Source organism: Toxorhynchites rutilus, chromosome 2 (genome assembly GCF_029784135.1).
Source record: "Toxorhynchites rutilus septentrionalis strain SRP chromosome 2, ASM2978413v1, whole genome shotgun sequence".
NCBI classification, from domain to species: domain Eukaryota; kingdom Metazoa; phylum Arthropoda; class Insecta; order Diptera; family Culicidae; genus Toxorhynchites; species Toxorhynchites rutilus.
This window is the reverse complement of record NC_073745.1, coordinates 150,221,578-150,247,853: the sequence shown is the minus strand read 5'-3', so window position 1 is coordinate 150,247,853 and position 26,276 is coordinate 150,221,578. Positions and strand designations below refer to the sequence as shown.

At 38.3% G+C, this 26,276-nt stretch overlaps 2 protein-coding genes across 3 annotated transcripts; one reads left to right on the top strand and one right to left on the bottom strand.

Annotated features, from left to right (window-relative positions):
• Positions 1-6,569: 6,569 nt before the first annotated feature.
• LOC129766421 (acetyl-CoA acetyltransferase, mitochondrial) lies at positions 6,570-8,631 on the bottom strand. Of its 2 annotated transcripts, XM_055766951.1 has the most exons (3): positions 8,476-8,631; positions 7,102-8,306; positions 6,570-6,866 (listed from the first exon to the last, which is right to left on the bottom strand). In XM_055766951.1, the coding sequence occupies exons 1-3, from the start codon at positions 8,494-8,496 to the stop codon at positions 6,575-6,577; spliced, it is 1,518 nt and encodes a 505-aa protein (XP_055622926.1). In that variant the 5' UTR covers positions 8,497-8,631; the 3' UTR covers positions 6,570-6,574. The 2 variants fall into 2 exon arrangements, with proteins under 2 accessions (XP_055622926.1, XP_055622927.1); XM_055766952.1 differs by lacking the exon at positions 6,570-6,866 and having other exon boundaries at positions 6,917-8,306.
• An 11,093-nt stretch (positions 8,632-19,724) lies between these two features.
• On the top strand, positions 19,725-22,284 carry LOC129766919 (death-associated inhibitor of apoptosis 2). The gene is made up of 3 exons (XM_055767519.1): positions 19,725-20,419; positions 20,485-21,784; positions 21,846-22,284. Exons 1-3 carry the CDS (start codon positions 20,243-20,245, stop codon positions 21,932-21,934), a joined length of 1,566 nt encoding a protein of 521 aa, XP_055623494.1. The 5' UTR covers positions 19,725-20,242; the 3' UTR covers positions 21,935-22,284.
• Positions 22,285-26,276: the final 3,992 nt, after the last annotated feature.

Below are 26,276 nucleotides of genomic sequence, written 5' to 3'. Positions count from 1 at the left end.
ATCCTTTGCTCTCCCATAGAAGGAATTACGGGTACTGAAGCTGCCTTTACCTCTTTACACACGGCGCACTTCTGAACATATTCTCTAATGTCTTTGGCCATTTTTGGCCAGTAATACTTCAGTTTAATTCGGTTTAACGTTTTCTCAAATCCCATATGCATAGATTGATCGTGATTGTCTTCTAAAATTTTCTTTCGATTTGCTTGAGGGACGAGTTTCCACTCGAATCGAAAATCATGAGGTTCGTCCGGTGTAGAAACGAATTTATATAAAGCTCCATTTTTCACCTGAAAATCAACGAAATCATCTGGCTTATTTATAACTTTAATTTTCAGGTCCTCATACCACGTTTTCCCAGGGCCGTCGGAGACTACAGCAATACAGCGCGACAGTGCATCGGGGACAATGTTCTCTTTGCCCTTCCGATGAAGAATAGTCATGTGGTATTGCTGTAGGCTCAGACTCCACCTGCTGCAACGAGACGAGGTTTTCCACTTTGTATTCAGGATGTGTGTCAAAGCGGATGAATCGGTTATTAATGTGAAGTGAGACCCTTCTATGTACCCACGGAAAGCCTCAATGGAAAGGAGAGCTGCCAGTACTTCCTTCTCGCACGCGTGATAATTCCTTTGAGGTGTTGTCAATTTGTGCGAGAAGTAAGCTATGACTCTCTCGCTTCCATTTAGATTTTGCGTGAGAACTCCCGCTGCCGCGACATCACTAGCATCAGTTTGGATTGAGAATTCCTTCTGAAAATCTGGACTGACTAGAATGGGAGAACTTATTAACTTTTCTTTTATCAAACAGAAAGCTTTTTCAGCTTCGTCATTCCATCCTAGGATCTTGCTTTTAGTTTTTAGCAAATCGCTCAAGGGTGCCGTTACACCACTGAAATCGTCAATGAAGCGGCGGTAATAATTTGCCATACCCAAAAACCTTCGCAACTTGGTTATGGTATTTGGCCTTTCATAGTCGATGATTGGTTGTATTTTTACTGGATCTGCTCTGAGGCCGTTGGTGGATAAGAGATACCCAAGGAATGGTAATTCATTCACACCAAATCGGGATTTCTCCAGGTTAATTGATAAGTTTGCTTCTGTTAGTCGCCGAGCACAACCTTCAGTTCATTGTTAAATCTGAACGGAATGTACACTTCACCGATAATTTTCAAAAATTCTCCTCCAGCTGATCTTAGTTCTAAAGAATTAGCTGGTTGTTTCAATTTACAACGAGGTAAACGGCGGTATAATGAATCACTTATTATAGTGTGATTGCTACCAGAATCGAGCAAGCCTTTTATGTTCACGTCGTGAATACTGACCCAAGCATACGGTCGATTGTCGTTCACGTCAGGTAATGTTATCTGCAAAATTTGTGGTTTACTACAGTATTGATTCGAGGGAATACATTCCCAAGAATCTGGAATTGAGTTAGAAATATCTTGACTTACGCGGAGTTGTCTGACGATCGGCGTTTTTCGATCGCCTGAAATCCGTTTTTTCTGCAATATGGACAATGTTGTGAGTCAAATCCTTTGAATCCACATTCGAAGCAAATCAATCCTTTCAATGAACGACATTGATCTAATTGATGATTTAATTGCCGACAATTCAAACACACATTTGGAGGTGGAGGTTTGAATCCAGCAACCAAAAACTCAAGCGTCCAGTGTGGTTTAGACGGACCTTCTCTAGGATCCTCAGTATCAACTGATTGTAAATTATTGGGTTTCCTTATTGGTTTAGGAAAAGATTGTAGCTTTTCACTGGACTCAGCACTTTTATTAGAAGACTTCCAGTTATTACTTTTGTTGTATTTCCCCTTTAGTGGGTTCGGTTGTATCGAATTTGTATTGGGTGGGTTCTTGTGGGTGATTACATTCGCCGATTTTTCATTACCGAAAACTTTATGGTACATGGAAAAATTAGATGCATCAATGAGATGACCAGACTCGATGAGTTGTGGAAGATCGTAAATGGGTTTCCACAGCAAGGCCTTTTTATAATCCGTTCGGAGGTTACGTTTCAGTACATCTAGTTTTTCTTTATCGTGCATTGTAATCATGGATCTGAATTTCTTATCCATATCAAAATAAAAATCTTGAAATGTTTCATTCCTCTGCTGGCGTCTTTGATAAATGCTAGATCGAACCAGTGTGTCTAATTCAGGATGAACGAAAGCTTTTCGAAGCTCTTGAATTAAGTGTTGCCAACTATGCAATCTCCCACTAGAGCGCAGGGACATGTACCAGTTTGATGCTGGTCCTGTGAACAGATGGAATGCAGAATTAAATAATTCTTCTTCAGAAACACGCTCCGAAAGCGACAACTGTTCTACCATAACTAGAAATTCGTTGAGTTTCATGCCTTGATCATTTCCAGAATACTTTTCGATGTTCCACTGTGAAACCGGTATCGTCTTGTGCAATATCGGGGTACGTCTCGAATCAGAGGTGCTGGAATTTGTAAAGAAGTTGTGACGATTCATATTGAGTTCATTTTGTGGAAAGTGTGGATTGTAATTGTTTGTAGCGTGGAGTGCGTTCTGTGGATAAGTCAGAATGGGGTTCGTGACTTTGTTCTGATGAGCGGAATTCATTCCGAAGGACCCAACATTCTGAGGATGAGTGATGTCCGAGAACTGAAGCGGATTATTTGCGGTAAAGGTATTGGTGAAATTTGAATATGGTAAGTTTGAAAAATGCTCATAGGCGCGGTTCCTATCAGGAGCTACCCCGGTAGGGCAACACATGTTCGATACTGTTGAATATACCGATGATGATGGCATTAATGACGAAATTGGTCGCGAGTATTGCGAGACTACTACAGTATTTAAGGTGGAAGGGTAAGTAGTTTTCGGAATCGTACCGGTGTATTTTGCTACTGAAGTTGCAGTACACACAGATGGGTTAAATGAATGAAAATTTTGATCGTTTCGCGGTGAGATCTGAATTGATGAAGCAATCGGTGAATCGTTATCGGAAGGTATTTGAGATTTTCTCAACATAAACAGTTCTTTTTCAAGAGATAATAATGCGTCCCGCAAATCGGTAACGTCTGTCGACTTCGAAGTATTAATCAAACCCATTCGTTGGAAACAATTCATCATATCTAGCTCAATAGAAAACAAATCTGCTTGAGATTGTCTTTGTATTGTATTTGAATCACTCACAACTGGATTACAGTCCACTGTCTCTTCTTCATCCTCGCCCACGCTACCAGGATTTTCACGATAATTATCTTCATTTTCTCCATAATGACGATTAAGCAAATCTAAAACTTTCTTCAACAATTCATGCGCATTATCTTTCACGTTTTCGTTTGCATTCGCAATCAGCACTAGTAATCGATTTGCTATATGCAATAATGAAGTATAGCATTTTGGTGCCACATGATTCGCGGTTAATGAGTATTCGAGGTTATGCAACTTTTCTCTACAAATTTCTAATTCTTTTCCCTCTTCATGGGGTAAAATTCTTTCGATCACGATATTTTCCTTCTCCTGCTTTAGCACTTCGCGTAATGCTCGACGTCGTCGAGTCATTGTACGTTCTCCTGACAAGAATATGTTCCTCATGGCTAATTCATAGTCTAAAGGCCCATTTATACGTTGCTAGTAGCTGACTTGACAATGAGCAGCTACTGACCCGGTGGACTCGCTTGACAATTGGTTGACTCGCCTTGTCCGTTCACATAGTGTGAGCTGCTGGCGAGAAACTAGATACTACGGCACGGGTTTACCTGGGATGCCAGGCGATTTTTCAAATGTCCATCAAATAGTCAGAAACAGCAATCAGGTCCGAATTTGTCAAATGATTGGTCCGAAATCGACTTCTTTATTGGTAGTTTTCATCTTAGGTTTTCAGTTGAATGTATCATTACACAATTTTATAGAGATTACAGAGCAGTGTTGAGAATAACACCTGAACAAGTGGAAAAACTGTTGAATTTAATTGCTCCACAAATACAACGCCAAGATACACTCATGAAGGATGCTGTACCTGCAAGAGTGATAATATAAATGACATTGATATGCCTTTCTTCTGGAATATTGTTCAGATTGTTGTCGATATTTTTTAGAATCTCGAAAGCATCCATAGCTAAGATAATTCCGGAAGTATGTGATGCTTTAAATGATAGTCTAGAAGACTTTTTAAAATTTTATTCACACGCGTCAAAAATTAAAATAATGAATGAAAATGTACTTTTTTAAATCGAATATGTATTCTGTTTCTTAGAACCTTACTTTTTTTCGCAAGTTGTGAGTGAATTTTGAATGAAAATTGTGCCTGATAATGATTCTATATTAGACATTCTCCAGAAAACTATCTCAAAAAGAAAGCGTGCCCCGCCAGCGTGCAAAACAGAATAACAATGATTTCGTTAAGAAACTATGAGGGTTTTATTTGTTTTTCCAATAATTTTCAAGTCTATAAATATCTTCGCATATTTTCAAATATCTTAAAAATAGAGACATTTCTTTACATTTGGCATCCCTGATTCGAACGCTAAATTCTGTTTTTGACGTTTTGAAGCATGCGAGTGCGAGTAAATTCAAAAAACTTTGAAGTAGCTCGCACGCCGGATCACACATGACAATAACTGGCATGATGTGTTCACACGGTGTGAGTAGCTGCACTGCAGTAACTGACTAGACCGACTCGTATGCTTGCTCGCACCGTCTGAACCCGGCTTAACTCTTCTGCGTCCAGAAAATCTACTCTCATATGCACACATTTTTCCTTCAAATTATCACTCGTAAATTTCTTTGATGAATCCATATCGAATCTACACTTTATCTACACTTTATCACTACGTAATTTATCTAGAGATCTGAAATAGAATGGCGATGATAAGGTAAGTACACGTGTTCACTTCCTGCGGACACAAGCAATCCTAGATGGGGGCTTGTTCCGATCTCCAAACGCAATATAATTTCACGTCACTGTTATCAGTCAGCTCAAATCGATACTTTTTTTTCGATACAAAGTATCAAACGGTTTCCTAAAACTTCACCCACTCTTCCAGTGCGAAAATCGAAGCAGAAATTAATCGAGACGAATGACTTTTTATCTAATTCGAGACGAATGTCTCGAGTCTCCCCGAGATGCCGTAAAAATATTCTAACTGAAGGTTAGAATATTTTTTGTTTTAGGAGGATCGCCAATTGTTAACTACGGCTTTACTTTGTCGGCTTCAATTTTCTCCTTCAAACGGTCCAATTTTGGATTCTGGGTCTCATCTTGATTGAGCCGTAACACAGATGTAAACAAGGACCGTCGTGGGACATGAATTTGCCGTAATTTTATCATTATTGTGAGATTGGATAACGAATGAGTGCGAAACAAAACAAAAGTTGACTTACACACTAGACAGAAAATATTTACACAAACAACCTTTTGTGACCGAAGAATTTTGAAATGATCGGTAACAAGACTTTGAGACAGAATTTTGTAGGCATCATACAGGATCGCGATTGCATGGTAGTTCTCACAAACCAGCTTGTCACCTTATTTGTAGATGGAGCAAATTACTTTTCAGATCTTTTCACTCCTTCGGTAGTAGTTCTGTGTCCCATATCCTGACTATCAACCGGTGTATACACTCTACAAGTTTTACCGGACCTCCCTTGAAAATGTCATCCTTACCAGCTGCATTGTGGTTCTTAAGCTGGTTAATGGCCTCCTTAACTTCGCCCATCGTAGGAGGTGGTACATCGTCGTTGTTCACTGCACCGGTTCAGTCCTCATCAACGCCGTCTTCATCTCCTGTTTGTCCTGTTCTTCAAGGTGTTTATCGTAGTGCTGCCTCCACCTTTCGATCATATCGCACATTTCGGCCCGCGGCACGAAGCCTTTGTGCGAAGCGTTTAGTTTCTTGAAGTACATCCGCGATTTTCGAGAACGATCAAACAGCTCCTTCTCCTTTCTCTTCCAGGAGGCATTTTTTCCAAAAGAGATGTCTTTGCTGCCTTCGCTTCAATTGGTATCTTTCCACGTTTTGTCGACTGGCTCTTTGCAACATGGCTGCGCGTGCTGCATTCTTCTCGCTCAGAAGCGCTCGGCATTGGTCGTCAAGCCATCGGTCCCCATTGTCCATGTGGTTCATACCCAGGGTGTTCCATCATCCATCGAGGGTTCATAGAGGCTCTGTAAAGTTGATACAATTGAGCCTTGTCAATAAATGGTTTAGGCTTATCTAGATGGAAACGGTGCAGTTCAGCCGATATCAAGACGGAAAATGACCTTGTAAAAACGAAAAAAAAAAATGGATGCTTTTCCCCAAACATGTTCGGCGGATTTAGCAATAGCTGACACTGTATAAACCGAGCACCAAAAGAAAAAAATATCTGTTAGTTCTTTTGAGGCGACTTTTACCATTATAGGGAGAATCAGACTGGATGCATGGTAAGCACACAACAATCGTGACCACCTGCATCAACTACGGATTCTCTGCGACCGTACCAGTACCATTTCAAGCAATTTTGTACCTTATCTAAAGTTTGACCGAGAACATGTATCACAAACCTCCAAAAAACAATGAAACGAAACCCATATTTTTCCATTCTTTCCTATTTATTGCTGTTCTAACCCAGTCAATCTACGCTCAAGCAGGTCACTATTCAGACGATGCATGCACAAAAATTGCCCATTCAAGTGCAGCACAGGAATGTCGTACCGATAGAGTCGCAAATATTTGATGTGCTCTTTCTGGGTGATGTCTATTTTTTCAAGGCGATAGCGTCCCGAGAATCTAGCTTCCAACTCTCCGATCAAATCGTCGCACAACGAACAATGATCGTGTGTAAACAGCGTCAAAACAGGTTTTCTGAGTCCTGATTCTGGATCGATAGGCGAAGGATTAGATCTGTGAATAAGTTCGAACGTGTGGAAGAAACAAAAAAAATCCAATGTTATTTATTATGCAGATAGAATTTATTTCAAAAATAAATCAGCTTCGCAAGGCACTTGAATACATAAAAATGAAAACCTAATAAATGCACTTTTGTCTTGATCAAATCCCTGATTTCATAGAAGATACATACTCTGTTGTACAGAAAATATGGAAGCACTTTTTGTAACATTTTCCAACTAAACCTTACAGCTTTTCAATCAGGATGGAAGAAGCACCACCACCTCCATTACAGATCGAGGCACATCCAATCTGGCCAGTCCTGAGATTGTGTGCCAAGTGGGTAACCAAACGAGCACCCGACATTCCGATCGGATGGCCTAACGATACAGCTCCTCCATTAACGTTGACCTTAGCTGGATCCAAATCCAATTTGCGCTGATTGGCGACTACGACAACCGAGAAGGCTTCGTTAATTTCCCACATGGCAACATCCTCCTTCCGAACACCGGTCTGCTGGAGTAATTTAGGAATTGCCAAAGCAGGCGCTATTGGAAAATCAATCGGATCGGTTTCGGCATCGACAAATCCAATAATGCGAGCCAATGGTTTGCACTTGAGCTTTTCGGCCACTTCTGCTGTCATAAGAATCGTAGCCGAAGCACCATCATTCAGAGTAGATGCATTTCCAGCAGTTACAGTTCCATTTTCACGCTGAAACACTGTAGCCAATTGACCGAATTTGTCGAAATTCACTCGTTTATATTCCTCATCTTCGCTAACAACCACATCCGGCTTGCCGCGCTTTCCAGGGATGGTAACAGGCGTTATTTCTGCATCAAAAATCTTTGCAGACCAGGCCGCAGCACTACGCTTGTAGCTGTTCAGAGCGAATTCATCCTGATCCTGGCGGGAAATACCCATCTTCTTCGCAGTATTTTCCGCGCAATTCCCCATGTGGAATTTGTTGTAAACGTCGGTCAGTCCGTCAAACACAATTCCGTCCTGAAGCTGAACTCCCCCGTAGGGCGTAGCTCCCCTCTTCAAATAATATGGCACATTCGACATTGACTCCATTCCTCCCGCCAGGACAACATCTTGTTGGCCCAGCATCAACGTTTGCGCTCCGAGCATAATGCTCTTCATCCCGGATGAGCACACTTTATTAACAGTTGTGCAGATTGTGCTTTTTGGGAGCCCTGCGAAAATGACCGCTTGTCTAGCTGGAGCCTGACCCAATCCAGCAGCATTAACATTGCCCATATAAACTTCCTGTACGTCTCCTCCAGCTATTCCTGCCTGCTTGATTGCACCCTGCACGGCCACAGCGCCCAGCTGTGTAGCTGATAACGAAGAAAGAGCACTCTGAAAGCTTCCAATAGGAGTCCTTGTAGCGGCCACAATGACGACATCCTTCTTCTTGGACGAGTACCGGCGTATTCCTTGAACGACGACCTTGAGAAACAAATACATAGATTGTATTACATAAATACCGCATATGAATATCAACTCTGCCAACACGAATGAAAAATATATTCATTTAATACTACCGATACGCAATACAAGATAACCGGTTAGCAACAGTGATAGAAATATGATATTGTTGTATTGCACTTTCATTTACCTTGTCGAATTTCAGCAACATTTTGTACCAATTGAAATGCTGTTAGCCCGTGAAATAAATGCGCTAAATTACTGATCGTATTCAACGAGTCCAACTATCAGCGAGACGATCGACACAGGGTACAAAGTCAACGACAAATGAGAAGCATTTGGAAAGTTGGTGTTGCATACACTGATGCCAGATTGGCTATTTGCTGAATCAATGTTTTTTGACGTAGGACTACGTTTTTCATTTCTGCTCTGGGGTTTCCAGTTTCGAAAACGAGAGCGTTACGCCGGTAAAACAAGATTTTTAGCGTTAATACCTTTTAAATCTAAACGAAACGGTATGGTAATCACTTCAGTCGAAAGATAACATGTCTACGCGTTATATGCTTGTTAGGCCGAGGACATAGTGAATGCGATGTGATGCGGGCGCGGGCTCGATTGCGAGAAAGCTCATTCGTTTACGATGCAAACCGCCCGGACCTGACATAGTATGTATACGCAATTCGAACGCGGCGAGTTGGCGAGTTTTTGTAAATGTTTTGTGTTGTGAAATGTACTGCCGAATGGTTAAGAGAGCGTCGTGTTTGAATTAATCGAATAACTTAAAAATCTCCGTGCAAATTTTATATTGCAAAACCGCCTTCTTTAAATTTTCGCGAATTTGACGATTGTTTCGAGTTAAATATGATTAGCGAATGAATTATTTACATTTTGGTTGGATGTGTGGTTATGATTTCATATCAACTCGCTGGGGAAAATAACAGACCTCAGAATAATTTTCGAAAACTAGAGAATAAATTTATAACAGAAATGTGAGGCATTTATACACATGATGTTTTTCCTGCGCCACAACATTTCTAAGTGATTGTTTCTGTTGCAGTTGTTTACTGCGACGATTTATTCCGGTCACGCAATTTTGTACCATTTGAGTAACTGACTGTTATGCCTGGTATGTGAACTTCCTACACTGGAGGAAAACATTAGTAAATGCAGCTACCAAATCTTTAGTAATCGAAACATTAGTCAAATGAACATATTTTTTGTACATATTACCAAAGTCTTATAATACTGATGTCAAATTCAATGTACATCCCTACCAACGATTCGTACATTTTACATCGTAGCATTAGTAACCTTGAGTATTTTCATTCGTCAGTTACTGCAGTGCATCTACTCACACCGTGTGAACACATCATGCCAGTTATTGTCATGTGTGATCCGGCGTGCGAGCTACTTCAAAGTTTTTTTTGATTTAAGCCGGGTTCAGACGGTGCGAGTAAGCATACGAGTCGGTCTAGTCAGTTACTGCAGTACAGCTATTCACACCGTGTGAACACATCATGCCAGTTAGTGTCATGTGTGATTCGGCGTGCGAGCTACTTCAAAGTTTTTTGAATTTACTCGCACTCGCATCCCTAAAAACGTCAAAAACAGAATTTAGCGCTCGAATCAGGGATGCCAAATCTTTACATTGTCTTTACATGTCTCTATTTTTAAGATATTTGAAAATATGCGAAGATATTTATAGACTTGAAAATTATTGGAAAAACAAATAAAAACCTCATAGTTTCTAAACGGAATCGTTGTTATTAAACGGTTTTATTTAGCTTGCCCTGTAATCTGTTTGTATGTTGGTATGTTTGTTTGTTTGTAAGATGTTTGTCTGTAGCGCTGACCCACATCAATAGAAATTTGACACCCTTCCTGTTGACCGATTGATCTGAAATTTGGAACACACCTTTATCTCTGTAGTCATTACAAAACTGCGTATTTCATGACCTTTAAAATCCAAGATGGCGGCCGCTACAAAATGGCGGATCCCTTTCTTCCTCAAAACCTCATCAATGTGGGTTTTCCAAAACCCCATCAATATGGGTATCAATTGGAAGGGCTTGACTAGCAGACTACGGTTATTTAAGGAAAATTCAAATCCAAGATGGCTGCCACTTCAAAATGGCGGACTACATATTTTCTAAAAACCCTATTATTATGGGTATCAAATGGAAGGGCTTGACTAGTAGAACACGATTATTTATGAAAAATGCAAATCCATCAAAATTCTACCAAAAGGCGGACTACATATTATGTCAAAACCCCAATAATATGGGTATCAAATGAAAGGGCTTGACTAGCAGAATACGGTTATTTATGATAAATGTAAATCCAAGATGGCTGCCACTACAAAATGGCGGACTACATATTTTCTAAAAACCCTATTATGTGTATCAAATGAAAGGGCTTGACTAGTAGAACACAGTTATTCATGAAAAATGCAAATCTATGATGGCTGCCACTATCAAATGGCGGGCTGCATATTTTCTCATTTTCGATTAATATGGGTATCAAATGAAAGGGCTTGAATAGTAGATCACAGTAGATCATGAAAAATAAAAATCCAAGATGGCCGCAATCACAAAATAGCAAATTACTTTATTAAACGGTTTTATTTAGCTTGAACTGTTCGTATGTATGTTTGTATGTCTGTAGGATTGTCCCACATTAATAGAACTGGGAACTGACCGAATTTATAAAATACCTTTATCTCTGCTGTCATTTTAAAACTGCTTATCTTGAAAAATCCAATTTGGCCGCCGCTTCAAAATAGCTGATTCCATATCATCTCAAAAGAAAAAGGTTGATTGAGATATGTGTATCAAACCAACGAACTTGACTTGGAGAACAAACTATGTATTTTCTGCAATCCATTCAATATCGGTATCAAATGAAATTTTTTGACTAATAGAATACAGTTCAATGGCTTTATTGTAGAGAAATATTCTAATGAAACAGATAATGTACTAAAAACTAGAAAATAAAATGAGTAAAAAAAACTTTTTAAGTTAAACGGTTTATTTGTGATTAAACATAATAATGTACTAAAAGCAAGACAATAATTAGGCAAGTAGCAGTTAGAAGTTATCACACCTCTCCTTCATTAGTCTAAGACATTGATAAGACTAAAATAAAATCGTGGGGCACGTTGGATTTTCATTATCCACAATTAGTGACTTCATCATATGTCCCACGATTTTATTTTAGTCTCATCAATGCCCTAGACTAATGAAGGAGAGGTGTGATAACTTCTAACTGCTACTTGCCTAATTATTTTCTAGCTTTTAGTACATTATTATGTTTAATCACAAATAAACCGTTTAACTTTACTCATTTTATTTTGTTTTGCACGCTGGTGGGGCACGTTTTCTTTTTGAGATAGTTTTCTTGTGATTCTAAATATAAAATCATTATGGGCCACAATTTTCGTTCAAAATTCAGTAGTAGATTTTAAGTAGATTTTCATTCATTATTTTAGTTTTTGAGTCGTATTTATTCCTCCTGCAAATCTACTATCATTTTCATTTCACAAATTGGTACACGAAGCTGCTGTCAAGGCGAAATAAATCAAATTTTGAAAAATCTTTTAGACTGCCATTTGTAGCACCACATACTTTCAGAATTATTCTAGCTATGGATGCTTTCGAGATTCTAAAAAAATATCGACAATAATCTGAACGATATTCCAGAAGAAAGGCACATCATTTCTAATTTCACTCATGTAGGTATAGCATCCCTCATGTGTGTATCTTGGTGTTGTATTTGTGGAGCAATTAAATCCAACATTTTTTTCACTTTTTCAAGTGTTATTCTCAACACTGCTTTGTACTCTCGGGGATCATCATCGTAGAGTTACTTCAATGTTGTATTTGTTGCTCCTTTTTTTTGCATCCAATTCCTGGCCCGAACCCTTTTTTCTTTCTGCTTTTTCCGGATAGTACCTTCAGTTCAAAGAAATTCAGCACAAAATATTTTTAAACACGGCCAGCGTGTGTTTCGCGATAAAATTGTGTAATGATAAATTCAACTAAAAACCTAAGACGAAAACTGCCAATAAAGAATTCGATTTCGGATCAATCATCTGACAAATTCGGACCTGATTGCTGTTTCTGACTATTTGATGGACATTTGAAAAATCGCCTGGCATCTCTGGTAAACCTGTGCCGTAGTATCTAGTTTCTTGCCAGCAGCTCACATTGTGTGAACGGACAAGACAAGTCAACCATTTGTTAAGCGAGTTCACCGGGTCAGTAGCTGTTCACTGTGAAGTCAGCTACTAGAAACGTATAAATGGGCCTTTACTCGCACTCGCATGCTTCAAAACGTCAAAAACAGAATTCAGCGTTCGAATCAGGGATGCCAAATGTTAAGAAATGTCTCTATTTTTAAGATATTTTAAAATATGAGAAGATATTTATAGACTTGAAAATTATTGGAAAAACAAATAAAACCCTCATAGTTTCTAAACGAAATCACTGTTATTCTGTTTTGAACGCTGGCGGGGCATGCTTTCTTTTTTAGATAGTTTTCTTGAGAATCTCTAATATAGAAACATTATCAGGCACAATTTTCATTCAAAATTCACTCACAACTTGCAAAAAAAAGTATTGTTCAAAGAAACAGAATACATATTCGATTTAAAAAAGTACATTTTCATTCATTATTTTAATTTTTGACGCGTGTTTATTCCACCTGCAAATCGATTTTCATTTCACGAAATGAATAAAATTTTAAAAAATCTTTTAGGCTACCATTTAAAGCATCACATACTTCCGGAATTATCTTAGCTATGGATGCTTTCGAGATTCTAAAAAATATCGACAACAATCTGAACGATATTCCAGAAGAAAGGCACATCAATGTCATTTCTAATTTCACTCTTGCAGGTACAGCATCCCTCATGAGTGTATCTTAGCGTTGTATTTGTGCGACAATTAAATCCAACAGTTTTTCCACTTGTTCAGGTGTTATTCTCAACACTGCTCTGTAATCTCGGGGATCCTCATCGTAGAGTTCCTTCAATATTGTATTTGTTGCTCCTTTTCTTTGCATCCAATTCCTGGCCCGAATGCTTTTTTCTTTCTGATTTTTCGGATAGTACCTTCACTTCAAAGAAATTCAGCATAAAGTATGTATGTAAGTATGTAAACACGATCAACGTGTGTTTCGCTATAAAATTGTGTAATGATACATTCAACTGAAAACCTAAGATGAAAACTGCCAATAAAGAAGTCGATTTCGGACCAATCATTTGACAAATTCGGACCTGATTGCTGTTTCTGACTATTTGATGGACATTTGAAAAATCGCCTGGCATCCCTGGTAAACCCGTGCCGTAGTATCTAGTTTCTTGCCAGCAGCTCACACTATGTGAACGGACAAGGCGAGTCAACCAATTGACAAGCGATTCCACCGGGTCAGTAGCTGCTCATTGTCAAGTCAGCTACTAGCAATGTATAATGGGCCTTAAAAGTTCATCATCGACATCACGATATGTCAGATGGTGGTAAATTCAGGGGTATGACTAAAACGTCAAATACCTTATATTGCCAGTGTACCCAATATTGCTGCGGTTCACTGACATTTTGGTTCTGTCAATTACTGTTGTTTACAACTCGGTCCGGTCATATAGTCGAATAGTGGCTAACTTTAAACTCCATGTTCAATATGAACACCTCCATGTGAAACCGAAATATGAAAATCGCTCATGCAGTTGGAAATAAAGCAGCGCTATCTCCGTGATTTCAACGATTTCAATCCTCGCAAATGATATATTGGTAAACAAATGACGCCATATTGATTTTGATTTTGGGTAGCCTATATTCAATTGATGTCTAATCTCTGGGTAAATTGATAATTCGCGATGGTGTTGACTTCAAATTAGGGCCATTAATTGGGTCCCAAACTCGTTAGTGTAATCCCTATCAGATTAGAAGACACGAAGCCGGTTTCTAAATTTTTAAATTTGAATGAAAATTTTCACATCATGTTATTTAATTACTTGAAACACGTATTTCTGACTTTCATTCAACCATATGGCTATATAATTCTAACATTGTTGCTGTATTTTCCATTATAATATAAAATTGTCTTCAAAAACAATTTACGTATGAGACATTTTCACCACCTGCAAACAAAAATGTTTTTTATTTAAATAGAATACTAATTTGATATGGAAAAGCTAATTTTCATTCATAATTTTAATTTTGAAAACGTTCACTCCGACTGAAAATCAGCTATTCTTTGACGCTCCCCTAAACTAGTAAACGAAGCACAATGCCGTCAACGCGGATCGCTCCTTTGAAGAAAACAAATACTTTTGACGTTTGAGATGTTGGCACCAAAAACATGGCGGGTGCCGTACGGCTGGGTAATATTTACCAAAAAGTTCGTCATACACTGAGAGAAATAATTAGTAAATATAACGAATTTTTTGGTAAATACTACCAATCTATACACTAGAAGAAATCTTTCGTAACTGGAGCTACCAAATCTTTAGTAGTCGATACATTTGTAGAATGCACACATTATTAGTACATTTTACCAAAGTTTCGTAAAGCAAATGTCAGATGTAATATACATTCATACGAGAGATTAGTACATTTTACTTGATAGCGTTAGTTAGAGTGTTGTCATATCTGAGCAACTGTGTAGAGCAAAGCTCTCAGTCACCATTCCTCTCATGAAAGTAATACAATTCGGAGGTAAGCAGTTTGTTTTAAATTAAATATAATCATACATTTCTATTTCTTCTCGGTCGCGAAGCTATTTTCGCCGAAAGGAAATGAAGGGCCACACCGAATATATACTAATTGTTGTGCTGAATAATCTATCTAGACGGCACTGGCAACAAAATACGAACGCAGATATCCATTACCAACATGCCAATCATCCAGCAGCAAAATGCTCCGAACGTGGAAGTATACCCGTTTGCAAGTTGTGCAAGCGTAAACTTGTGCCCATACAAGTGCTAAAGTGTTCAGTTTTTTATGTTGGAATTTTATTCGATGGAAATAAATTAACAAAATATAACCTCTATATCGTCATTATTGTATTGTATAATAAACGAATGCAACCCGATATCAATAAATTGGGCGTTGGCACGAAATCCCGAAAGAAGGATCGAAGTTGGCGCGATATTTTGGTACATGTTTTGACACTTGTATTTACTAATTTACTCGCGTAAAATATACGAATTATTAGTACGGTAGAAAATGACTAACGAGTTGGTATTAATTACTAAAGAATTTGTAATATATACTAATTATTCCTCTCAGTGTAGTCATTTTCGACCGTACTAATAAACACATATGTCAAGCAGAACCATGATTCGGAAGCCCAATATCGGCTACATTTTCTCGCCGAAAATGCACGTATCAGAATTATATCCTTATTATACCTCCGTATTGCCTTATGGGAACAATGAAAATGGTTAATACGCGCTTTTCTCACCAGTTTTCAGATATGACAATATCCAAGCTTACTAATGTTATCGAGTAAAATATACTGGTAGGGATGCGGGTTTGTTGACAATATGTACAAAAAATTTGTACATTCTACTAATTTTGCATTACCAAATGTATTTGGTAGTTTTTTTTCTAAGTATATATACCAATGTTTCCTAAGAGTGTACGGAACTCTATTCGTTTGTCATGTTTGCTTCAAACGTCAAATGCCGAGCAAACCAGGGGTTAGACATCAATTGAATATAGGCTACCCAAAATCAAAATCAATATGGCGTCATTTGTTTACCAATATATCATTGGCGAGGATTGAAATCGTTGAAATCTCGCGTAACTTTTGAAAAGGTCCAATGTAACATTTTCACCAACTCGAGAAAAACGAAGTTGAAGACCCGAACATTATTTCGCGATTTGTCTTAAAAGATATCGATCTTTATCACTGTTTTCACCACTAGCTGTCAAGAATAACTCCGTAAAACCAATCGTAACTGTCGACCCGTGATTTGAGATTAAGGTTAAAGCCTAGGAGCGAAAAATGTTACATTGGACGTTTTGATTGTCCGCGATTGCACATTGGACTTATTACGTTGCACTATAAGAATTTGAAACTAACTAATAAACAACAATCCAAATATCAGCATTTCGTTCTAAAGACTGATTATTATTGTTATCGCTCGTTGAATTGCACTGAAATCGATAACAACACCTGTAAGAAACAAATTCCAAAACGACCGAAGTACGACTGTACGTGTATATGATGCGCCTAGCCAGCCCATACATGCAATCGTGAAGACGATATACATACATCCTAGAAAATAATAAATCGTATAATTATCGTTTATATTACATCATATACCCCATATACATGTATATGGCCTCCAATTTCATATGCATATGCCAGTTATACACATCATACAAGTAATGTGTCTTAGATGTATGTATATCGCCTCCAATTTTAGATTTTTAACGTAGGACTACGTCTTACATTAAGGGTGCCAAATCAGAAAACAGGTCACGTTTTTATGAAATAAAGCTAACGTTAATAATTGTTTTTGCTACGAACGGATTTAAACGTTTTGTATACCAATCGAATTGGAAATTTTCTAAGATTTTTTTTGTTTGATATGCTATACATTACAATCCCATAGTCTGTATATGGTTCAAATTGATGAAATGGGAAGCATTCCCATTTTTCCATACATTTGTTCTGTCCATTTGTGTGCTTTCCCGAACTGAGCTGTCAATAACGGGTAACTTATGCAGCCGCTAGAACAGAAACAACGAAGGGGGATCGAAAAAAAAAATTGCGAAGTAAACTCCACCCTTGCATAGTATGTAAGCTGTCGCTAGCGTATAAGTATTGCATCTCCTCTAAGGAAAATTCTCAGAATATTTCTGTGCCCGAAACAACAAAGGTCGCTTATTCTGCTCGTTTTGTGTTTAATGTATCCCTTCGAGATGTGAAGGTTAGTGAATATTTCACTTGAAGTGCATCTGGCATTGCAATTAACACAACCATCCGAGGCATGGTAAAGCAGGCGAAAAAAGAGAAGAGTACAAATGATTTTAGGTCGCTTCTAAACATCAGTGTTTGTTTTTTTGTGTGTAGCTTGTTTTCATTGCGCAAAACATAGAACTTAGAAACTTTGTTGACGGTATCGACCGAGAGTCGAGAAACGATTTTTCATAAACGGGAATTCTTGCGATGTTTCATTTTTAGCACTGCAACTGTATGCATCTGTTAGACCCGTTTTTGATGCTTGTTGAATGGCGATGCACTTCTTCTTCTTCTTCTTTTGAATTATAGACACTTGAAGCTCAGAGAGTTCATTCGTCTTCGATGGCGATGCACGGAAGATGCCACTCGTTAATATTCAGTGCAATGCGTGCATTGTTATAAAGAAACGAATTGTGACATATCACCATAGCGTATTGTTCTCGCAAGGGCAAAAATTTTTTTACTAGAGAGTTATTTATGAAATTTCGACGTATTCGCAAATAATATTCGAAATGATAAACCATCAAATTTCAAAAGAAAAAAGATTGCGTAGCCCTACGTTCTAAGCGGTCGTGTCTCTGATACAACCCCTCGAATTTTTTTTACGATTAAATGTTTACTGGGCAGGCCCGAAGGCAGTTTTAAATTGTTAAAATATGAATGAAATTTTTTACTTCATGTTATTTGATTACTTGAAACATGTAGTACAGAATTTTATTTAACCATTTCTATATAAATTTTGCGATACTTCCACTAAAGCACAATAAACAATCAGGAATGAAGTATCCGAGTGCAACTCTTTCGTATCATATGTATGAACCTTAATTGCCCTAGAATCATATTTCAGGTAGCCGTACGAGATAGCTGCGGCTTGATAATCCAAACATCTGGAGTTCAAATCCCATCGGAGCAATTTTATAAGCGTGGCCCCACTCATATCAAACATTTATGTCCCTGAAAGTCAATTGATTGATTCCTATTTGTACAAACATAATGTTTATAAAGGTTCTATATACATACAAAAATGGTGATTCCCCGGGCCGAACATTTTACTTTAATATTTTCCGCCATTTTTTATGGCAGCGATGAATCGTATATTCGTATGACAACAGACTTATTATGTTATTAGGTATTGCGTAATAACCTTGCATGTACAGTAAATTACCTCTAATTCGACATTTAGTTAATTGGACAGACTTGTAATGGGATACAAATAATAGGACTTTTCCATCTCTAATTGGATATTTTGTAAACATCGAGTTTGGTACCCGAAGTATGGCCCCAGATTGGAAGTCGCCACAAGACGTCGACATTGTACCACTATCATTGTGAATGTCCAATTACAGGCCAATCACCTCTAATGCGACACTGAGTAGTGCCTCGGTATGTCGAGGATTAGAGGTAACTTACTGTATATGCTATTTAGGCGCATCATATACCACCCAAAATATCAGATATTCGATGCTCTATATACGATAGTTATACGATTGAATGTTTGCTGGGATGGCATACTTGGCAGCTTGGTTTGTCAAGTTCATAATCTCATGTCTACAGTTTTGAGTTAAATGCAATTGAATGGCGAAGTTGAACTAATTTATTTTGTCACTATGTTTATCAGAACTCAAAAGACCGGCAAACAGATAATCTTTCGTTCTTAAAAGTTAAAAATAAAAAAAAGCAACTTTAACTTTCACTTTTCTTAAAACCGGAAATATTCTGACATAAAAATAATTTTTAACGTAATATTCCAAACATACATGTATTTACAAGAATCTATATTAATTATCATAATTATTAAGAACGTTTTCCGCCATTCGTTTTTGGGTTGTCTGTAGTAAATCGTATATACGCATGACAATAGTTGTACTAGATGCATGTAGGAGTCGTATATTCATCCATCCAATCATCGTGAATACTGTTGCAAGTGGAAAATAAATGTGTGTTCATTGCTTATGACATTATGCATTATGACATAAATAACAACATAATACAGTAATTTAAATTTAATACGACATGCCGAGGCACCACTCAGTGTCGCTTTGGAGGAAATTTTGGCCTGTAATTGAACATTGGCGATGGGAGTGGTACAGTGTCGACGTCTGGTGGCAACTTTAATGTGGCGCCATAATTTGGTCCACGAACTCGATGTTTACACAAATGTCCAATTAAACGTGTCACATTACAGGTCTGTTCAATAATCTAAACGTCGCATTAAATGTAACTTACTGTATATAAACAATATTTATTCCCAGCTGTTTTGAGGCATCTCGCACAAATTGACAATATCATTCAGTTGTCAGTGCAAGTCGGTTCGATTTTTAGAGTGTAAAAAAAGTTCACTGTCTACATAAAAGCAATCTCGAATCGGTCCCACTTTTTTGCTTGAAGTTACTATCCCCTGGTACACTGGCAATATAAGGTATTTGACGTTTTAGTCATACCCCTGGAGCAAACATCTGGAAGATTCAAGGTTGCTGATGTAGTGAACACTTTGCTTCTGGATGGAGATTTTTCTTCTTTTCCTTTGTAGTTAGCAAAAGTTTTTTATCGATTATTTACTGTGCTCTATTCAATAACTGCTCAAGGAATTTTTACTATTTCTGTGTCGAAATTCAGCATAATACGCCTAAAAATGCATTAATATCAAATCGAATGACTAGCTGCTGCAAGCAGTTCAGTAATTGGGCGATGAAGTCCATATTTTGGACGGAAAAATCACAAATATAGTTGGGAGTTCGGTCGTGAAAAGAGAGGAAAATCAGCCATTCGTGAAGGCATACATACATTGACGCATGAACAGGATATAATCAAGATTTTCATTGTTGTTTGTTGAATTTTTAGTTGAAAGATTATATCGCACGGGGATTTTATGTAGTGCACTCAACATTAGAGATAAGCTCGCTCGGTTTTTCGTGAGGTCGAAGGTTCAGAGCTTTTACATTTTTGTTTCGAGTGTGTGACGATTGGGATTTATAAAAAAAAGCAAAATGAACGTAGAATTCAATCGTCGCAGGACATACAATGAATGGGAACATGCGGAATGGACAATGGAAAATCCGTTTGATGTTCTGGCAAAGGCTGGATTCTACGCTACCGATCAGTTTCTGCAAGTGAAGTGTCATTTTTGCGGTGTATCAATCTTCCTCGGGAACTCTGCGTTCAATGTAAGTTATGGGGATTCATTCCTGCTGCCGTTTTTTTTTTGCTAATTTGACGTGTTCTATTGCAGATTCATGAGAGACATCGCGTAGTAAGTCCTAACTGTAATTTCCTGCTGAATCCCGAAGCCACAGACAACGTTCGCAATTTCAGTGCGAACGAGCTTAAGCGCGAAGAATGTCGGCTAGCAACTTTTGTCAACTGGCCAGTGGCACATATCAGTCCCAACGCATTGGCCACAGCTGGGTTTTATTATATTCACAACGCCGATCAAGTGAAATGCGCTTGGTGCGAAGGAGTGATCGGCCAGTGGGAAGTAGGCGATGATCCCTTCACGGAGCACAGAAAATTCTTCCCGAACTGCGTGAAAGTTATTTCGTACAATATTAGCTCGAACCCAGTGTTGGATGCCAGCATTGGTATACAACCGGTGAAGGCGCCTCACGCGCCTCAGTTCAGTTCGTTGGATTCGAGAGTGCGATCTTTCGAAAATTGGGCAATGAGTCACGTTCAGGATCCAGAACGGTTATCCCAGGCTGGCTTTTATTATTTGGGAAGAGCAGACGAAGTTCACTGTTTCTACTGTGACGGTGGATTGAGATTCTGGCTAGCGGATGACGACCCTTGGTTTGAACATGCGAGATGCTTTCCAAAATGTCAGTTTGTACAACTGGTGAAGGGACAACTTTTTATCGAGAATGTTCAGAGTCAGATTAAAAATAACGGCAGCAGTCAGCAACAGCAACAAATGCAAATTGGAACCCAAAACAACGTGACAATGAGCCTTGATGAGGCGCTGGGCACAGAGCCAGTACAACTAGCTCTGTCAATGGGTTTGAATGCTGGTCGAATTCGCGCGGTTACAAAACGACAACTAGAAACAACCGGTCAACCTTTCGCGGAATCACAGGCTCTGATTGAAGCTGTTCTGGATGGTCAAATTCAAGATGAAGAGCTCGAACCAACAACATCCTCCCGAGTCGATCGTCGTATCGAGAACGGGGTGTCACGATTGCTGTGGACTGCTATATCTTCCTCAGCCGATCCAAATTTGTCTTCGTTCAGTTCCACATTTTCAACGCCCTCACCAACGGTTGATCCTGCTGCACAAGACGCCAGCGTTAGCTCACCATCATTGCCACCTACCTCTAGCTTAGTCAACACCACCATTGGAGTCGACTGTAAAAATGTACCTGAGCAGCTGCAGCAGATGCAGACAAGCGATAAATCGGATCCCACCGTCGCAATCGTTGAAGATGATAAAACGCATCTGCTAGAAGAGGAGAACAAACGACTGAAGGAGGCCCGGGAATGTAAGATCTGCATGGCCGACGAAGTTGGCGTGGTTTTCTGTCCCTGTGGTCATCTTGGTATGTATTTGTTGAATTACGAGAAAGAGGATGCATTAAATTTGTGTATAAATCATTTCAGTTTCCTGCGTACAATGCGCACCAGCGGTTACGAACTGTCCCGTATGTAGGGCCGCTATCAAAGGTCGGGTACGCACATTCCTATCCTAAGATCCAACAGTTTACGGAGCGAAGCATAAGTGCATAAGCAATGCGAACTACGTGCACACTCGTTGTCACTTTTTAAAGAGTACACAATATTCATGAGCGTGATACAACAGCGTATCATTTGCGATTGAATTTTTCGAAGGGAATCGAAATCAATTTTGGTTAGCGGTGTTTGACAAAGAGAGCAGTTTTTATTAGAAACACAGTTTATCCGGAAGGGAGACGTCAAGTTCTGATAAGGAATGATGTTCTTTAGACGAAACGGACGCTTGGAGGTAGTCATCCGAAATATTCCCGGGTGTGCCGATTGAATAGTATTAATGTTGGCAAATATATTGAGGATACAATAAATTATTGTAAAAATCTACCAAGGCTTTTTGCATTCGAACCTACCGTGTATATCAGCGATACTCAACCTGCGGCCCGGTAGGCTTTCTGGTGTGTATGTAGTTTGGAACCCATACACAAAAATCTAGAAATACTGGTGAAAGGCCGCGCTCCTCACTCAGTTAAAGCATTCATTTTTGGCTCTTGCCAGTGCTACCAAATGTTTGTACTAAAGTGTTTCATTCTTTAATTTTTATGTTTGTTTCTCGCTGGTTATAATTTCGTAGTACATTAATTTTTGTTTTGCGGCCCGCGACACCATGCCTGACATGTGTTTGTCGCCCCTTTGAAAAAAAAGGTTAAATACCGCTGGTGTAGGTATTATTCTGATTACTGCGCTTTGATTAGGGGCTTGTTGATCACCATGGTCCCTATGGCCAGACTTCGTGTAGTCGTAATCGTTACGTAACAAAATTCCACTTTTAATTCTTAAACTAGCTGACCCGGCAAACTTCGTACCGTATATTTAAAACCATCATTACTGCGCTGCCTAGGTGTAGATTTGTACGTTAGATCGCCAATTGACGAATTTACGCAAAGCTGAATCAGCTCATGCGACATCTACATTAGAGCTCAGAACCACAAAAGTGAGGGTGTATGTTTATTTTACGCACTGAAAAGCAAGTTTCGGTGGCGATTATTCATTTTATTTCAATTTAGATTCATTTCAGCCACTAAATGTCGTCAGTATATGGTTAGAAAATGATTGTTTTGTATATTGCCGATGGTTTCAACAAGCGATTTTACCAAAGTCATAGATAATCTTCGAAAATTTTATGTTTTATAATGCATACCGGTTATTGATACTATGGATAATTGCGATGATATCGATATCATATCAAATTGGCTGATATCATTGATTATGTAGGGGTCGATACGAGAAGGATTTGCAGTATTTTTAGCGCAAAACACTCTATTCATCGTTTACTTAGTTGAAAAAAATTAAAGTTATAATACTTATAACAAGCCATTCCTCGTAATATTTATAGCACATTGTAAAATGATGATTTTCTAACCTTTTCAGCGTGGAAAGAATACATGAAACCGGGAAATTTGAAGATAAATTCTGATTTGTATAGAAAATTTGAACGAATTTCATACCAAAAAAACAAAACATCCTCATTTTACTCGCTGCGCCATCTGGTTGTAAATCCAACGTAAATTCGTCAATTGTATTTGGTTTTTATGTTTTGTCCCTTAAAGAAGGGGGAGGAGTGTCTATTCACCATAGAAACGTTTCGTGCCCCCTAAAACCTGCACATGCCAAATTTGGTTTCGTTTGCTCGACTAATTCTCGAGTTATGCAAAAATTTGTATTTCATTTGTATGGCAATATTTTGTCTGGGAATCTATCATTGTGACAATGATTTAACAGTGTTTGCCAAATAAATTCATTATACGTGTTTTACAATCAGCCATATATGATATTCTACGTGTGCAATAAATATTTTTCCGGTTTCCGGTTTCCAGTTGCAAAACCTAAGAAAAATGTAATCCTAATACATTCCTAGATCAAACAACATAGCCCAACTATTGAAGTTCAAAAATTATGATGATTTTCTGATAAACCTATATTGGTGGAGATAATTCAAGCCTAAAACCATTGTTAGGTAATTAACTTGTCATAAATAGAAAACTTGAACTAACAGTACTAGTTAAAGTTTCGTATTATTACCTAATAAGATACGTAACTTTTAATCAAAACATTATGCCATTAAAAAGCTTTATAAACTTTACGCTTAAACTCGGTAGTTTGCTGTAAATAAGATAAATGCGAAACCAGAAAAATGCTTCCATTCAATTCTACTCCCGTGCACCATACGTGCAGCCAAGGCTCACCCACAGCCCACTAAGAGAGCACAAGCGCCTGTATTTAGTTTACAGCTGTGAGTGGATGACATCCACGATTAGATATTATAACGAATAGAAGAAAGAATGAGCTTAGAATGCTCAAGCTCCTCGTTAAAAATTCAAGCTTAGAATGTTGATGGTTCACCGATGTCGATGGCAGCGAATCAAGGCAATTCGCCGAGCATTTCGTTGTTGGATGGTTCAAAGGGAGCACCGTTCATGAATGGAGAAACGAATGAAGGGCATTGGCTTATATTCAGTTCACGCAATATCTAAGCACTAATAGAGATACATAAATCAACCCCTATATGATTGACCAGCTGACTTGGATTCAGGAACGGAATAAGGTGTGTTTCCTGAGGCAAGATGATAAAGCACGTGTTGTAATGGGCTGAACAGTAGTCATAGGCAGGCACCGAATACTTCATTTCGAATATCGCTATAATCTTCCAGATCATGATCTTGTCGTGGCTGCTAAACATAAGCTTATTGCATCGGTTATCACAGATGCAGAGAGAAACTAGGGTACATTGGTCATTGTTCAGGAAGGCACTGTCTTCGACAACAGTAATTGAACGCATGGGGTCGATTTTAGAAAAAGTTAGTGAGCTCCCTGAATTCGAAAAAAATCTGTATAAAGGACTAATTAAGTCAGTAATCATAATCAATGTGGACGGAGGACTAGTCGAAAGCCTTCGTTTTAACAAGGTCATAGATATGGCGAATTATCATTTTAATCAATTGAATCTTGATGCAATATTCGTTGTTGCAAATACTCCAGAACGCAGTGCTTTCAACCGAGTTGAACGTCGGATGGCTCCTCTTTCCGGGAGTTAACAGGTTTAATACTTCCTCATGATAAATACGGATTTCACTTGGACGAAAAACTCCAAACAAGGGAACCGAAACATTTTGAGTATGCAGTGGAATCGATAAATAATCTGTGGAACAACCTAGCGATCGATTGATGTCCCCCGCAGAATATATTAAGCCCGCAACCCTCAAACTTATGAATTGGAATTCGTAGGATATCGTGTTTTGTGTCGAAAATATTTGATCAGTACACGTTGATCAAATTTTATCTGTCAAAAATAGTCAAATATTTGGCTTCAGTCAAACAGTGTATGAGCACCCTTAAACGTATCGCATCACAGGTCTGTTCAATTAGCTAACTGTCGCATTAAATGTTACTTACTGTACTCCCCTGTATTCTATTTACGTTGGCCTAACAGACATTTTTATCAACACATCTACTACGGAATTAGTTCACTGTTTCAAGTGTTTCAACTCCATGTTTTCACCCACTCTTGCATATACGTTTCGGACTCGTACCTTTCTCACTCTAATGGAACCGACACAAAGTCGATTGAAATCTCATGTTCATAAACACCGCAAAATCTACGTGACACACATTTGACAGTTCGACAGCAGCTGCTTGTGAATGCTCGTACCGCTCGTACCGATTTTGTTTTGTTTTCAATTCTCTTGTTTCGGTGCATCCCCGCAGCGAGGGTGTGAGAGCTGATTTGTCAGAAACAGAGAGAAAGAGAGTTAGTATAAATGAGAGTGAAAACAATCACATCTTTTGAAAATGTCGTAATTTGAATTCACATACCAAGATTCCAAGTGTTGTTATTCGAATTTATTGAAAGATATTCAAATTATTCACCATTTACTATTTGGTTTCTGAACGTGAAGAAAGGGCATATTTCAAAATAAAGTAGACTTCATATTATGCAATATAATTAGTATATTTTTAGTATACGGTTTGAATTGTAAATTTAAAAAATTAGAAAAAAAAATCCATTTAAAGCAGTATTAATTAGTAATTAACAAACACATTTGTTTAATTTTTACAAAACTGTCGCTAGGTATGACTACTACAAATTCAGTAAAACCGTTTAAGTATTTTATCTTGAGTTATATATTTCCAATTTACTGAAATCGGAGAATTGGGAAGCCATTTGAACATGACAGTATTCAAACCATTATCAAGTCAATCAAGATACACAAAATTCAGGTAATAACCACTCTAACAACCATAAACCTTAATATTGAGTGATAACACAAGATACAATAGTACCAATAATTATTGTCTTTTTGTGTA

Coding starts and splice junctions, on each gene's coding strand:
- LOC129766421 (XM_055766951.1), bottom strand. CDS start 8,496: ATGTTGCTGAAATTCGACAAG. Junction 8,307..8,475: donor TGTTGCTGAAATTCGACAAG/GTAAATGAAAGT, acceptor TTGTTTCTCAAG/GTCGTCGTTCAAGGAATACG. Junction 6,867..7,101: donor TCCATCCTGATTGAAAAGCT/GTAAGGTTTAGT, acceptor ACTTATTCACAG/ATCTAATCCTTCGCCTATCG.
- LOC129766919 (XM_055767519.1), top strand. CDS start 20,243: ATGAACGTAGAATTCAATCGTCGCAGGACATACAATGAATGGGAACAT. Junction 20,420..20,484: donor TCGGGAACTCTGCGTTCAAT/GTAAGTTATGGG, acceptor GTTCTATTGCAG/ATTCATGAGAGACATCGCGT. Junction 21,785..21,845: donor CTGTCCCTGTGGTCATCTTG/GTATGTATTTGT, acceptor AAATCATTTCAG/TTTCCTGCGTACAATGCGCA.